This window comes from Periophthalmus magnuspinnatus, chromosome 10 (assembly GCF_009829125.3).
Source record: "Periophthalmus magnuspinnatus isolate fPerMag1 chromosome 10, fPerMag1.2.pri, whole genome shotgun sequence".
Taxonomy (NCBI): domain Eukaryota; kingdom Metazoa; phylum Chordata; class Actinopteri; order Gobiiformes; family Gobiidae; genus Periophthalmus; species Periophthalmus magnuspinnatus.
In genome coordinates this window covers 763,444-778,567 of record NC_047135.1, presented here as the reverse complement: position 1 = coordinate 778,567, position 15,124 = coordinate 763,444, and the positions used below count along the sequence as shown (strand labels likewise).

The window sequence follows — 15,124 nt, the reverse complement described above, 5'->3', positions numbered from 1 at the left end:
TAAGTACTATAATAATTTACTTCAGTAGATTTTTTCATATGATACTTTTACTTGAGTATTTATTTTCTCTGGTATCTGTACTTTAAGTAACAAAAAGCAGTACTTGTTCCATCACCAAACTCCTCCTCGTCTCCTCAGATACGACAGCGAGGGGCGTCTGACCAACGTGACGTACCCCACGGGGATGGTGACCAGTCTGCACCGCGAGATCGAACGCTCCATCAACATCGACATCGAGAGCTCCAGCCGGGACGACGACGTCACTGTCATCACCAACCTGTCGTCTGTGGAGGCGTCGTACACCGTGGTGCAAGGTACGGACCTGAGCACGAGCGCTGGAAATACTCTGAATACTCTGAATACTCTGAATACTCTGAATACTACTAAAGATGATGTGTGAAGTATCAGAGGATCAGTACATCACATACAAATCTAATCAAAAATCTACACAGTTAAAACAAGTGGATTTAGTCACAAACCAAAATGGGAAATCGGTTGAATCGATATCTACCAAACCGATATCTGACATGAGGATCGTATCGGTGAATATTCTGCTAATGCTGCAGTGAGTTTTGTCTCTGTCTTTTATGAGTTTTGTTTTGCCTCTGTCTTGTTGTGTCTTTTATATTTAAGACCCACCAAAACCGCGCTAATACTATCAATTTAAAATCATTTCCGTGCTCGCCGCTGCTCGCCGCTGCTCGCTCGCCTGATTTCTAATTGAAAAACTTGTTATTTTTAACTAATTTACAGACTCCAAGAGACTTCCCTCTCATCCAAATCTATGCTTGAACAAAAATGGCCCATACATATTTGCTAATCCCAGCCGGGACGTCCGCTTTGAACGGCGTCCTGCCGTCGTTAGCGGAGTTAGCGCCCTCCTTAATCTCGCCGTTCTGCGGCGCTTTCGAGGGCCGGCCCATTGACTCGCATTAATTACCTCCCAAAATGGCTGACCCTGGAAACTATAATTGGATGCTTTTCCACACAACCTGCATTTTGTCTCGTTCAGAGCCCGAGCGGTGATTGTGTTTTTGGAGGTTATAATGAAACAAACAGCGCCGCTCCGCACCTCCTCCCATGATCCCTCGGCTTATTTGGTCTGTTTAGAGCAACAAGAGGCTGCTGGGTAATTGTGTCCGCCGCGTTGTTTGGGAAAAGCAAAAGACTGAGTGAAGATGGAGGATGTTTAGGAGGCGGAGTCGGGGCTTAATTACACGAATGTTTTATCTTTAGATGTGAGATTAGATTAAGACGAGGAACAAAACTGAACACGACTTTCATAGTTTGTCTAACGCAGCGTTTAAACTCTGCAGGTTTATTTTATTAGTAGTAGTTGTATTATTTTTATTTAATCACGTGACTAATTTGTCTAAATCTAGAAAACCCTGAGAGTTTTTAGTGTTTAGCTTTTTCAGACCAGACGATTTATCTCCAGTCAGTTCTGTCACTAAAGGCCTGTACCTCATTTTGTGTTAAAAATGTGAAAAAAAAACAAGTTAATTTAAAAAAAAGTTGGTCTAAAGTTACTCCTCAGTGAACTTATGCATCAGAACATCCTCATCACTCACCACGATGAGTTTATAAGCACTTTTCACACTTTTCACACTTTTCACACTTTTCACACTTTCAGATGAGACCAGAGCAGAGTCAACAACTAGCATGCAAACGCACTTCTTCTATAAGGGTGACAGTGGCTCAGTTGGTAGAGCATTTGTCCACTGACCCACAGGTTGTTGGTGTGATTCCAGCTCCCACAGACGATGCTGTCCTTGTGTCCTCGGGCAAGACACTTAACCCGCCTCATGAATGAAGAGGTGTAAAGTGTTTTGAGTCTTGAAGATGGACAGATTATTGTCAAACACACAACTTTGGACAAATACATGAGGAAAAACTGGGTACAGACTTTAAGAGACACATGATCTGGACAATGAGACAATGAGACAACGAGATGAGACAACGAGACAATGAGACAATGAGACAATGAGACAACGAGATGAGACAACGAGACAATGAGACAATGAGACAATGAGACGAAACAACGAGACAATGAGACGAGACAATGAGACAACGAGACAATGAGACAATGAGACAATGAGACGAAACAACGAGACAATGAGACAATGAGACAATGAGACGAGACAACGAGACAACGAGAAAATGAGACAATGAGACGAGACGAGACAACGAGACAATGAGACGAGACAACGAGAAAATGAGACAATGAGACGAGACAATGAGACAACGAGACAATGAGACAATGAGACGAGACAACGAGACGAGACAACGAGACAATGAGACAATGAGACAATGAGACAAGTCCAGGGACTCTGTAGATTATGACATCGCCTTTTAAATCGTCTTTGTCAGTTACTCTGGGACAGACGTGCTGCTGTTTCTTTGTCGTTTGTGTGGATGTTGTGTTTGTCGTTTGTGTGGATGTTGTGTTTCTTTGTCGTTTGTGTGGATGTTGTGTTTCTTTGTCGTTTGTGTGGATGTTGTGTTTCTTTGTCGTTTGTGTGGATGTTGTGTTTGTCGTTTGTGTGGATGTTGTGTTTGTCGTTTGTGTGGATGTTGTGTTTGTCGTTTGTGTGGATGTTGTGTTTGTCGTTTGTGTGGATGTTGTGTTTGTCGTTTGTGTGGATGTTGTGTTTGTCGTTTGTGTGGATGTTGTGTTTGTCGTTTGTGTGGATGTTGTGTTTGTCGTTTGTGTGGATGTTGTGTTTGTCGTTTGTGTGGATGTTGTGTTTGTTGTTTGTGTGGATTTGTTCAGACTTAACCAGCCGCTCTGTCGTTCTCTTCATTAACTTCTGAATCCACCACAGCCCCGAGGCGCCGTCTCTCCTTCGTCTATCTCTCCTCCGTCTATCTCTCCTCCGTCTATCTCTCCTCCATCTATCTCTCCTCCGTCTATCTCTCCTCCGTCTATCTCTCCTCCGCTCTATCTCTCCTCCGCTCCATCTCTCCTCCGCTCTATCTCTCCTCCGTCTATCTCTCCTCCGTCTATCTCTCCTCCGTCTATCTCTCCTCTGCTCTATCTCTCCTCCGTCTATCTCTCCTCCGCTCCATCTCTCCTCCGTCTATCTCTCCTCTGCTCTATCTCTCCTCCGTCTATCTCTCCTCCGCTCCATCTCTCCTCCGCTCTATCTCTCCTCCGACTATCTCTCCTCCGCTCCATCTCTCCTCCGTCTATCTCTCCTCCGTCTATCTCTCCTCCGTCTATCTCTCCTCCGCTCCATCTCTCCTCCGCTCTATCTCTCCTCCGTCTATCTCTCCTCCGTCTATCTCTCCTCCGTCTATCTCTCCTCTGCTCTATCTCTCCTCCGTCTATCTCTCCTCCGCTCTATCTCTCCTCCGACTATCTCTCCTCCGCTCCATCTCTCCTCCGTCTATCTCTCCTCCGTCTATCTCTCCTCCGTCTATGTCTCCTCCGCTCCATCTCTCCTCCGCTCTATCTCTCCTCCGTCTATCTCTCCTCCGCTCCATCTCTCCTCCGCTCCATCTCTCCTCCGTCTATCTCTCCTCCGTCTATCTCTCCTCCGCTCTATCTCTCCTCCGCTCCATCTCTCCTCCGTCTATCTCTCCTCCGTCTATCTCTCCTCCGCTCTATCTCTCCTCCTTCACTCTCTCTTTCCTTTTCCTTCTCTCTCTCCTTCTCTTCATCCCTCCTCTCTTTATCTATGCGTCTCTGTCTCTCCTCTTCTCCCTCTCTGCCTCCTCTTCTTTCTCTTTTCTCTCTCATCTCTTTCTCCTGCTTTCCTTCTCTCTCTTTCTCTCTCTCTTTCTCCTCTTATCTCCTCTTTCACTCTCTCCCTTGTTTTTCTGTGCTTCTTCTTGTTTTGTCGTTTTATTGTGCTGAGTCTTTCTGTTTTTTCAGATTTATTTCTTCTATAGTTTTTATTTCTCTGTGAGTTTCTTTTGTCGTGTTTTAAATTCCTTTACTTCACTTTCTGTTTTTATTTGTTTAAATTTAAATCTTTTATTACATTTTTCAGACTAAAAACATTTTAAACTAAAACAAAACTCAGAGATTATTGGATTATCGACTATTTGTTTCATTTTAAAAAGCTGATTTTACAAAACAACAAAAATAAAAATCAGATTCTGTGTCGTATTTTATTCGTTTAATTAACAAAAGTATTTCATCATTTAGATTTAAGGGATTATGTCATTTATAAGAAACACAATCTCCTGTTTTTGTGTAAATTTATCACAAAATGTCTTTATCCACCCGACAAACAACGGAGTACGGCTCACAGGCGGAGTACGGCTCACAGGCGGAGTACGGCTCACACACAGTACTATAAAATGAGACTACCATAAAAAATAAAAAAAATAAAAACCTTAATAAATGAGGCCCCACATTGACCTTGACCTTAGCCCCTCCCCCCATTAGCTCCTCCCACCAAACATGTCTGGCTCCGCCCCCGTTTGAACCGTACACCACAAACGCTCTACCGACTGAGCCACTGTCGCCCAAACTGAGGAAACTGTGACAGCGCAGAGAGATGAATCATTTAAACCTGATACACTTTTCATAATCAGAAAACACGGAACTTTTCACTGAGACGCAAAACTTTTTCAAATGTTTCTTCTCAGAACAAAGTGGATTAAAAAACTTCCTCCTGAACCAATTTAAAACCCGTGAACTTCGTCATAACAGCGTCAGTCGTCCTCTAACGGCTCAGGACGACGATCAGAGAGTGTGACCTTTGAACTGTTTATGTAAATGGACGTGGGTAACATGCTAACATGCTAACCGCCGCGCTCCACACAGGAAGTGATCATAACATTTTTAAAAAGGTTCGGCAGCGTTGCTTTTTTTTTTTTTTTTGGAGGAAACGCTAAGATCCTGGTGAAATTTTCTCAGCGTCGTCCCGTTCGTCCGTATCACCGTGAGCGTCGTCACGTTACCGCTTTAAACCAGGAGGTCCACTCAGCCTGTGACCTTTGACCTGCCCGTCCTCCAGCCTCTTTACAAACGTCGACTTTATAAACCGCAGGCGTCAGGTCAAACACGAACTTCTTTCCTCTGAAGACGATGTCGCTCCGTTAAATGTAAGAGCCACAAGCTGTGATCAACTTGAACTGTGCACTTTGAACTTTGAACTTTGAACTTTGAACTTTGGAGTCGTGTTTTGTTTGATTCAGTCACACTCATGCTCTCCAGTAAAATCACATTAAAAAGTAAAAATCAGACTAAAACAGTAAAATAGGAGAATAAAATAAAATAATAATGATATTTACATTCACACGTTTAACTCTTTATTATGAGTCTGTCACATCTGCAAAGCTCAAAACGCCACGTTTCACCTTGTGATGTCATCAAGTGGGAGTTTTCAAGTGAACAGAGACTTTTACCTTTAGTTCAGTCGAGATTGTCTCCTCCTCCTCCCCCCTGTGCACCCAGTCTCCTCCTCCTCCTCCCCCCTGTGCACCCAGTCTCCTCCTCCACCTCCTCCTCCCTCCCCCAGCACCTAGCCTCCTCCTCCCCCTCTCCCTAGTCTCCTCCTCCCTCCTCCTTCTTCTCCTCATCCACCTCCTCCTCCTCATCCCCCCTGTGCTCCCAGTCTCCTCCTCCACCTCCTCCTCCCCCTGCTCCCAGTCTCCTCCTCCACCTCCTCCTCCTCCCCCTGTGCTCCCAGTCTCCTCCTCCTCATCCTCCCCCGGCACCTAGTCTCCTCCACCTTCTCCTCATCCACCTCCTTCTCCTCCTCCCCCCTGTGCTCCCAGTCTCCTCCTCCTCCACCTCCTCCTCCCCCTGCTCCCAGTCTCCTCCTCCTTCTCCTCCTCCCCCCTGTGCTCCCAGTCTCCTCCTCCACCTCCTCCTCCTCCCCCTGTGCTCCCAGTCTCCTCCTCCTCCTTCTCCTCCTCCTCCCCCCTGTGCTCCCAGTCTCCTCCTCCACCTCCTCCTCCTCCCCCTGTGCTCCCAGTCTCCTCCTCCTCCTTCTCCTCCTCCTCCCCCCTGTGCTCCCAGTCTCCTCCTCCTCCTTCTCCTCCTCCTCCCCCCTGTGCTCCCAGTCTCCTCCTCCTCCTCCTTCTCCTCCTCCTCCTAAAATGATCTAAATGTATTGAAGTTGGAGTTTCACACAGTGTAGCTCTCACACCAGTGTCGTATCAGTGCGTCCTTATTCCTGAATGTTCCGTGACCCTCGTGACTCTTGTAAAAACGCGCAGTCTCCTCCTCCTCCTCCTCCTCCTCCTCCTCCTCCTCTTTCTTTGCGTGAGGTCGTTTTAATAAACCTTCGTACTGTTTTATAGTTTTATATTTTATCGTTAACATAAGACTCAGCACAAACATCAGCTCATCTTCATCTGAGCCACGTCAGACTCCGCTGGGTTTTTTTTTCTTCAATGAAATTAGATCAAACCAAAGCACAGTCCTGAGTGAGAGCGCCCCCTGGTGGTGGTTTGGCAGAGGTGCACACGGGGGACACAGCAGGAGACAAAGGGACAGCTTTATTTTTACTTCAGAATCATTTTACTGAAGTTGAAAAAAAGGAAAAGTAAAGTTTGGTTTGCTGTTAAATAAAACTTTTATTCTGATTAATAATAATAATAATAATAACAACAACAATAATAATAATAATAACATGATGGACAGAGCGAAAATGCACAAATATAATCTAAGAAAAAAACATGGATTGTAAAAATGTGTAAAATTTCTTTCTGTAAATATTAAATGTCTGTGTAATTCTGTAGTTTTATTATTGTTCACTTAAAACTGTAAATATTGAAATAACAAAATTCTAAATACAAATTATAAACAGAATATGTAGATTTTCAGATTTCAGCTCTTTTTCCGTCTCATATTTTGGTGTAAAGTTTGAATTCACTCACATAGAACAGCTCGTGTTTATTAACGCTTTTATTCCCTAAACTCTGAAGATAATCTGATTTGAGTTAAACACATTTCTAATCTCTCTGCGCCTCGTTTGTCTCTGCCTCATTTCAGACCAAGTTCGTAACAGTTACCAGCTCTGCAACAACGGCACGCTGAGGGTCATGTACGCCAACGGGATGGGCATCAGCTTCCACACCGAGCCGCACATTTTAGCCGGATCCGTGAGTCCCACCATCGGGCGCCGGAACATCACGCTGCCCACGGACAACGGCCTCAACTCCATCGAGTGGCGTCTGCGGAAAGAGCAGACCAAAGGCAAAGTGACGGTGTTTGGGAGGAAGCTGAGGGTGAGTCCTGAGTTTAAAGGCGACGGGATTATGTGTGTCAGTGTTTATAAAAGGCTCGAGACAAAGGGGACGTGGGGAAAATGAGCTGCAAAACAAATCGAAGACGCCAGAGAGAGGGTTTAGGATGTGAATGTAGACGACCACGAAACAGAAGGTTTTGGTTTGAATCCTGATTTGAACTAATATGTCCATTATTTGTTATTTGTTATTATTTTGTGAGGTGTAAAGTGTTTTATTCAGAGGCTCTTATGCAAAATACAGTTATTTTTTACTACTTTCTACACTTTATAAACACAGACGACATCAGATAAATGAAGTAACACAAATGGAGTTGTGTAGGAATCAAAAACGGGTAAATAATAAGAGATTATGAGAATTTAATACAAAACCATCTCATCCAGTGTTTTTTTTATTTATTTATTTTTAATTTTTACTACTTACAGAAGATGTCAGACATATGAAGTACGATATATGAAATTATGCAGTAAAGAAAAAAGTTTAAATATATTTCAGCAAAACAAAGGGCGGAATTTAAAATATAAAAAAAGCTATATAGACTTTTGTTCTTTGCCATGTTATTCCATATATCAAACTTCATATATGTCATTTTTTCTGTGTGTTTATAAAATGTAAAAAGTAGTAAAAATAAAATAAAATAAACTTTGAATGAGACGTGAGTCCAAACCACAGACCGGTCGTGGTTTGGATTCTATGTTTTTATTTATCTAATGACTTTTTTCAACCAAAATGTGCAGCTCTGTATTTAAATGTTTATAATTTTAGTAAAATGCATCAGAATCACATTTTTGTTTCACTAAACTGTCGTGAGCTAAAGCGAAATGTCACTGACCATAAACCTCACGATGTTTAAATGTGGATCAATGTCTCAAAAATCTGGACCCACGTCTCATTTAAATGTTTTTTCTTTATTTATACATTTTACATTTTATAAACACACAGAAAACTAAAAAATCACATATATGAAGTACAATATATGGAACTAAGTAGCAAAGAAAAAAAGGCTAAACAGCTTTTTAAATATTTTATATTCAAATCCTCAAAGTATCCGCCCTTTGCTTTGATGAAAAATGTTTAAACTTTTGTTCTTTACTACATAATTTCATATATCTTGATGTTTTCTGTGTGTAGTAAAATAAATGTTTTAAAAAACATGTGAGTAACAGTGTATTTTACATAAACACGAGTCTGAAGTAAACATGTTATTTATGATTATTTATGTTTTGATTTGTTGTATTGTGATTTTAACGTCTTTCTTATTCTGTAAAACACTTTGAAATACTCGAGTACAAAACACGTTATACAAATAAACGTGTGTTGTTTTATACAGTAGTACTTCTGTTGTGTTGTACATAGTAGTACTTCTGTTGTACACAGTAGTACTTCTGTTGTACACAGTAGTACTTCTGTTGTACACAGTAGTACTTCTGTCTCCGTCTTAACCCTGTGTCCTTCTCCTCAGGCTCACGGCCGTAACCTCCTCTCCATAGACTTCGACCGTAACACTCGCACGGAGAAGATTTACGACGACCACCGAAAGTTCACGCTGCGCATCATGTACGACGCCCAGGGCCGACCCGCCATGTGGCTCCCCAGCAGCAGCCTCGCCGTGGTCAACGTGTCCTACTCCAGCACGGGCAACCTGCTGGGACTCCAGAGAGGAAGCATGAGCGAGAGGACGGAGTTTGACTCGCAGGGACGCATCCTCTCACGCTCCTTTGTGGACGGAAAGATCTGGAGCTACAGCTATTTGGACAAGGTGAGTGACGTCCACTGAGTCTGGACAGAGTCTGGACAGAGTCTGGACAGAGTCTGGACAAAGTGAGTCTGGACAAAGTCTGGACAGAGTCTGGACAAACTGAGTCTGGACAGAGTCTGGACAGAGTCTGGACAGAGTCTGGACAAACTGAGTCTGGACAAAGTCTTTGGTCACATGTTCTGTCACATGGGCCAATCACAGTGCTGTGTTCTAAATACTTGCAGTACTTTTACACAGAGTTACATTTATATTATAGTAAAAATACTGCATAAAATTACAAACAACTTTATTTTTGTTGCTCTCTTTTTTATTTATGTCAAATTAGAGACAAAAATCACACACTCACTGCAGGTTTTCTGTTTGTTTTCTGTTTGTTTTCTGTTTGTTTTCTGTTTTTCTCACTGATTCTGTTCAGTTCAAAACTAAAAATTCCACATGAAGTTCAGCCATGTTCATGTTTTTCCTTTAATTCATTAAAGTAAGTGTAATCTGATACCACTCTGGGAAAAGTAACTGCAGCAGATACAGTTACTTTTCAGATGTGCGTTTGGATTCAGTTAAGTCTCGACACTGTTTTTAAAATGTATAAACCATTTTAAATGTGTGTCGTGTTATTTTGGTTCAGTTTTATCACATTTATTTATTTTTATTTGCGCGCTTTTATTTTATTTTAATTACCGTACCCATGACTAATTACAGACGCTGATGATTAAAGGTCATTATGTACTTTTACTGGAGGAGGGTCGACCGCCTGCTCGTCTCCATGGAGATATAATGTTTTGCCTGGATGTTCCATAGTGTGGCATTAATGTGTGCTGCATTTATTTCAGTACAGATGTTTTTTTAATAGCTCAAAAATACCTTAAAAAGTGTTGATTGTTACGTGAGACAAGTCGCCTCTCCACAGATCTGACCTGTAACTTTCCACCTGCTTGTCTCTGTAGAGATGATGATGAGGATTTGTTTATTTCAGACTTTCAGGGTTGGACAACTTTTCATACTTGTCCAAGAAAGGAAAAAAAGGTAAATAAATCAATAAATTAATAATAAAAAATAAATAAATTGATAAAAATAATACATAAATAAATAAATACACTTTGAATGGGAGTGTGATGAAGACTTATAGAGAACAGAGAGATGGAAAAGTTTAATGCCACACTGTGGAATGTTCCAGGCACAGCGTTAACATCTCCATGGAGACGAGCAGGTGGTGGACCCTCTACTATAAACAGTGACATATTTCACCTGTAAAGTCTGTCGTTCTTTCCTGTCGTGTTTTTGTCGTATAAAATGTTGTCGAATTGTAGTTTATCACAATATTTTCTGGCACTAACAGATTTTTGGATCCAGACGAGTCTAATCTGGCTCTAAATCCTCTTAATCAGGCACAGGAGAGGAAGGAGCTAATCATTTGGACTGTTGTTATTGTTAATCCAATAATACATTTTTAATGGAAATTCTAATTGTGCGGCTCAGAGCGACTCGGTGCAGGTCTGAGTCGTTCATTAAGCTCGAACTCTTTATTAATGTGGTAACACTTTTTAAATAGAGCGACTGGCAGAGCAGAAACTTTTCAGCCCCGTCCCGTCTCCCACTGGCACAGACTGGACACGCACAAATCTGGCATTGAATTAAGATTCATTATTTTTAATTATAATGATTAATGTGTCGAGCCACGACTCAAAGTTCAACCAAAGACTCAAACGTCCTTCACAGAAAGTGACTTTTCTACGGCCGTTTCACCTTTAAAAACATTAAAAGAGCGAAAATGTAATGATCATGAACACGTCACCGGAGGAAAAACAAAATGAAAAACAAAATGAAAAACTAAATGAAAAACAAAACTCATTTACCCCAAGAATTTTACAGTTAAAGGTGAAATATAGAACTTTTCTGGTGAATGTTCCGCCACCAGCTTGTCTCTATGTTATAGAATTCCAAAAATGTTCCACAGTAGGGCATTAAAACGTATCTATTGCCGTGGCAAAAAGCACGTGACATCACATGGCCAAGTCATGAGTCAGATGTGTGGAGAGGCGAGCCCGTTTAAATGTGATAAGATGTTTTTTTATGAACTGTTGAGCAATAAATACTCAAATAAAAAAAAAATACAAGGTAGTTAAGATTAATGTCGTATAGTGGAACATTCCAGGCAAAGAGAAGCAGGTGGCGCCCTCCACTGGACAGGTTAAATACTGCACATGACTGTTGATTATAGTAAAACGTGTTTAAACTTTGACCCCTGTGACATTTTAACCTCTGTTTCTTCCTCCAGTCCATGGTCCTGCTGCTCCAGAGCCAGCGTCAGTACGTGTTTGAGTTCGATTCTTCGGGTCGGGTCACCGCCGTAACCATGCCCAGCGTCGCCCGCCACACCATGTTCACCCACGTCTCCGTCGGTTACATCCGCAACACCTACAACCCGCCCGAAAGCAACGCCTCCATCATCCACGACTTCTGCGAGGACGGGCGACCCCAGGCCGTGCAGTACCTGGGCACCGGGAGGCGGGTCCTGTACAAGTACGGCAAACTGGCCAAACTGTCCGAGATCGTGTACGACAGCACCGTGGTGACGTTTGGCTACGACGAAACGGCCGGCGTGCTCAAGATGGTTAATCTGCAGAGCGGGGGCTTCTCCTGTACGATTCGCTATCGTAAAATGGGTCCACTGATCGACAAACAGATCTACAGGTTCAGCGAGGAGGGGATGGTCAACGCCAGGTTCGACTACACCTACCACGACAACAGCTTCCGCATCGCCAGCATGAAGCCGGTCATAAGTGAAACGCCGCTGCCGGTCGACCTCTACAGATACGACGAAATCTCCGGCAAGGTACGGAAAAAAACGACTCAAACGCACGCTCATGTTTTAAGACGAGACGCACAGAGAAACGCGGGAGATTTTGAGCTTCAGTTTGACGTAGGAATAAAAACAGACGGAAAAGTTACGCAAAAAGTCAAACCAGACAATCTTCAAAATACTGTCCATTGCAGTTTATTGTTTTGTTTTGGTCAATAGTGGAACGTAACAAAGTAAAAGTATTAAAGTACTTTGAGGTATCTGTGCTTTACTTGAGTACGTTTTACTTGAGTACATTTGAGAGCAGTATCTGTACTTTCTACTTCACTACATTTTGAACAGGACTGAAAAGTAAAACTATTTTTATTTTAGTTTGAGACCTGCTGAAAAGTCTGAGGATGTACAAATAAAAACAGACAGAAAAACTCTGTATTTTCTGGATTTAAGTGTCATTGTTTTCATAGTTTGTCCGGGGGTGCGACTTATACTCAGACTTATATGTGAAATTATTAAAATATATAATTTCACATCTTTGTTAATCAAATTTAAACGATATCTGGCTAAGACTGAACAAAAATGCCCCTAAAAGAAAATGGTATTCTCGTATTTTCTGGAGTTGGTGGATTTGTTCAGAAACGACACCGAGGAGAAGAATTCAGTGGATTTATTGATTTGGAGTGAGATCCAGAGTAAACTTGTTGTTTTTTCTTCTTTATTTATCTGATTAACTGTTAATATCTTACGTTAACAAACCAGACACGTGTTCAGTTCTGTCTGTGCTTCATGGAGCTGAATAAATATAAATGTGTTACGTTAGCATTAGCATTAGCGTTAGCATGATGTACTGATATTCAGCCTGTTGGTCCACATTTTATTATTATTATTAGAACTTGACTTTAAAGATAAAATGTCTGTTCTTGGTCACTACTTCCTGTTAGAGTCACTACTTCCTTTTAGAGTCACTACTTCCTTTTAGAGTCACTACTTCCTTTTAGAGTCACTACTTCCTTTTAGCGTCACTACTTCCTTTTAGCGTCACTACTTCCTGCTGGCATCCCAACTTCCTGTTAGAGTCACTCCTTCCTGTTAGCGTCACTACTTCCTGTCCAATTTTATCTCTATTTTTTAGCAGAATCTTGCAAAAATAAATAAATACTGTGGTTCTCTATTTTATTATTATTATTATTAGAACTTTCACTTAAAGATAAAATGTCTGTTCTTGGTCTCGGATTTTGTAAAATAAATTTCCCCTAAAATGCGACTTATGTATGTTTTTTTCTTCATTATTCTGCATTTTTTGGCGGATGTGACTTAAACTCCAGAGCGACGTATAGTCCAGAAAATACAGTAATTCAGTTGTGTCTGTTGAACAAAATTTAGCTCAAATCTTTATCGAAATCTCCTCGCGCTGTTTTGATTCTGTTTCTTAAATTGTCGAAACACCCGTCGCCTCGTTCTTCTCACTTTGACTTTCCTCGTGTGTCTGTTTCCTTCGTCAGGTGGAGCACTTTGGTAAATTTGGCGTCATTTACTACGACATAAACCAGATCATCACCACGGCGGTCATGACGCTGAGCAAACACTTCGACACCCACGGCCGCATCAAGGAGGTGCAGTACGAGATCTTCCGCTCGCTCATGTACTGGATGACGGTCCAGTACGACAGCATGGGCCGAGTGGTCAAGAGGGAGCTGAAGATCGGCCCCTACGCCAACACCACCCAGTACAGATACGACTACGACGGGGACGGGCAGCTCAGCGGGGTCAAGGTCAGAGTCCGGTTTAGACGTCCATTAAGTGTCGGCTGATTCCCCAAAGAACCGATACCAGGGACTGATTCAGACGATATCAAAAACCAACAGATGTATTTCCTCCTTTACAAGTTTAAATATGAACAAATTTGTGAAATGTACTTAAAGTGTCTGATACATGTGCTCAAAATAAATAAATAAATAATAAAGTAAATAATTAAATACATAAATAATGAAAATAAAATAGTAAAGTAAAATAAAGTAAAATAAAGTAAAGTAAAGTAAAGTAAAATAAAGTAAAGTAAAATAAAGTAAAGTAAAGTAAAATAAAGTAAAATAAAATAAAGTAAAATAAAATAAAGTAAAGTAAAATAAAGCAAAAATGAAATAAAGTAAAATAAAATAAAGTAAAATAAAATAAAGTAAAATAAAATAAAGTAAAATAAAATAAAGTAAAGTAAAATAAAATAAAATAAAATAAAGTAAAATAAAATAAAATAAAGTAAAATAAAATAAAGTAAAATAAAGTAAAATAAAATAAAGTAAAATAAAATAAAGTAAAATAAAATAAAGTAAAGTAAAATAAAATAAAATAAAGTAAAGTAAAATAAAGTAAAATAAAGTAAAGTAAAGTAAAATAAAGCAAAGTAAAATAAAGTAAAATAAAATAAGAAAATTAAAATTGTCGTATTGTTATACAGAATAGAGCAGGTAGACTTTCATGCAGTTTCACAATTTTAATATTTTATGGGACTAAAAACCCAAAATAAAATCTGTCCGCGATGCACTTCTGAGTCTAGACACATCGTTTGGGACACAACATTTGAAGTAAAATTAAATATTTATCTCAAAACCAGCCCAAAATAGAGGCTGAAATGGCAAAAGCTGTTCTTGCTTCTCTTTCCTTTCATAGACATAAATAAATCATTTCTGTGGTCATTTGTTTCGTTTTTGCTTGTTTTTGTTTGTGTTGTTGTGTATTTGAACGGGGCGTAGGTCCGGAGCTCTCACTGGACTCTCCCTGTACAAATAAAGATCAGATTTAAAAACAAAAACACTTCTCTCCCTCACATTTTGACGTGTATATTTGTATCGTTTCTCTTAGGTGAATGAATGGTCAACATGGCGCTACAGCTACGACTTAAACGGCAACCTCCACCTGCTCAACCCCGGAAACAGTGCCCGGATCTTACCCCTCCGCTACGACCTCCGGGACCGCATCACCCGCCTGGGGGACGTGCAGTACAAACTGGACGAGGACGGGTACCTGAGCCAGCGGGGGTCGGACGTGTTCGACTATAACTCCAAAGGTCAGCTGCTGCGGGCGTACAACAGGGGTCCAGGAGGGTGGAGCGTGGTGTACCACTACGACGGACTCGGACGCAGGGTGTCCACGCGGAACAGTATGGGACAGCACCTTCAGTTCTTCTACGCCGACCTGAACCATCCCACGAGAGTCACACACATCTTCAACCACTCCAGCTCCGACATCTCCTCCCTGTACTACGACCTGCAGGTGAGGAGCGTCTGCGGAGGAGGCGCACAGCACCACGGCCGCACTGTTAGCAACACTACTTCCTGTTAGCTACACTACTTCCTGTTAGC

The 15,124-nt window shown here is 41.4% G+C and overlaps 1 protein-coding gene across 1 annotated transcript in view; it reads left to right on the top strand.

The window, feature by feature from the left end:
• Positions 1-15,124, top strand: part of tenm2a (teneurin transmembrane protein 2a) — a 369,550-nt gene that overhangs the window by 349,317 nt on the left and 5,109 nt on the right. Inside the window, exons 27-32 of the mRNA XM_055224657.1 lie at positions 139-314; positions 6,956-7,191; positions 8,672-8,968; positions 11,244-11,801; positions 13,268-13,537; positions 14,625-15,035. Coding sequence (XP_055080632.1) covers positions 139-314; positions 6,956-7,191; positions 8,672-8,968; positions 11,244-11,801; positions 13,268-13,537; positions 14,625-15,035 — 1,948 coding nt within the window. The remainder of the gene's footprint in view (positions 1-138; positions 315-6,955; positions 7,192-8,671; positions 8,969-11,243; positions 11,802-13,267; positions 13,538-14,624; positions 15,036-15,124) is intronic.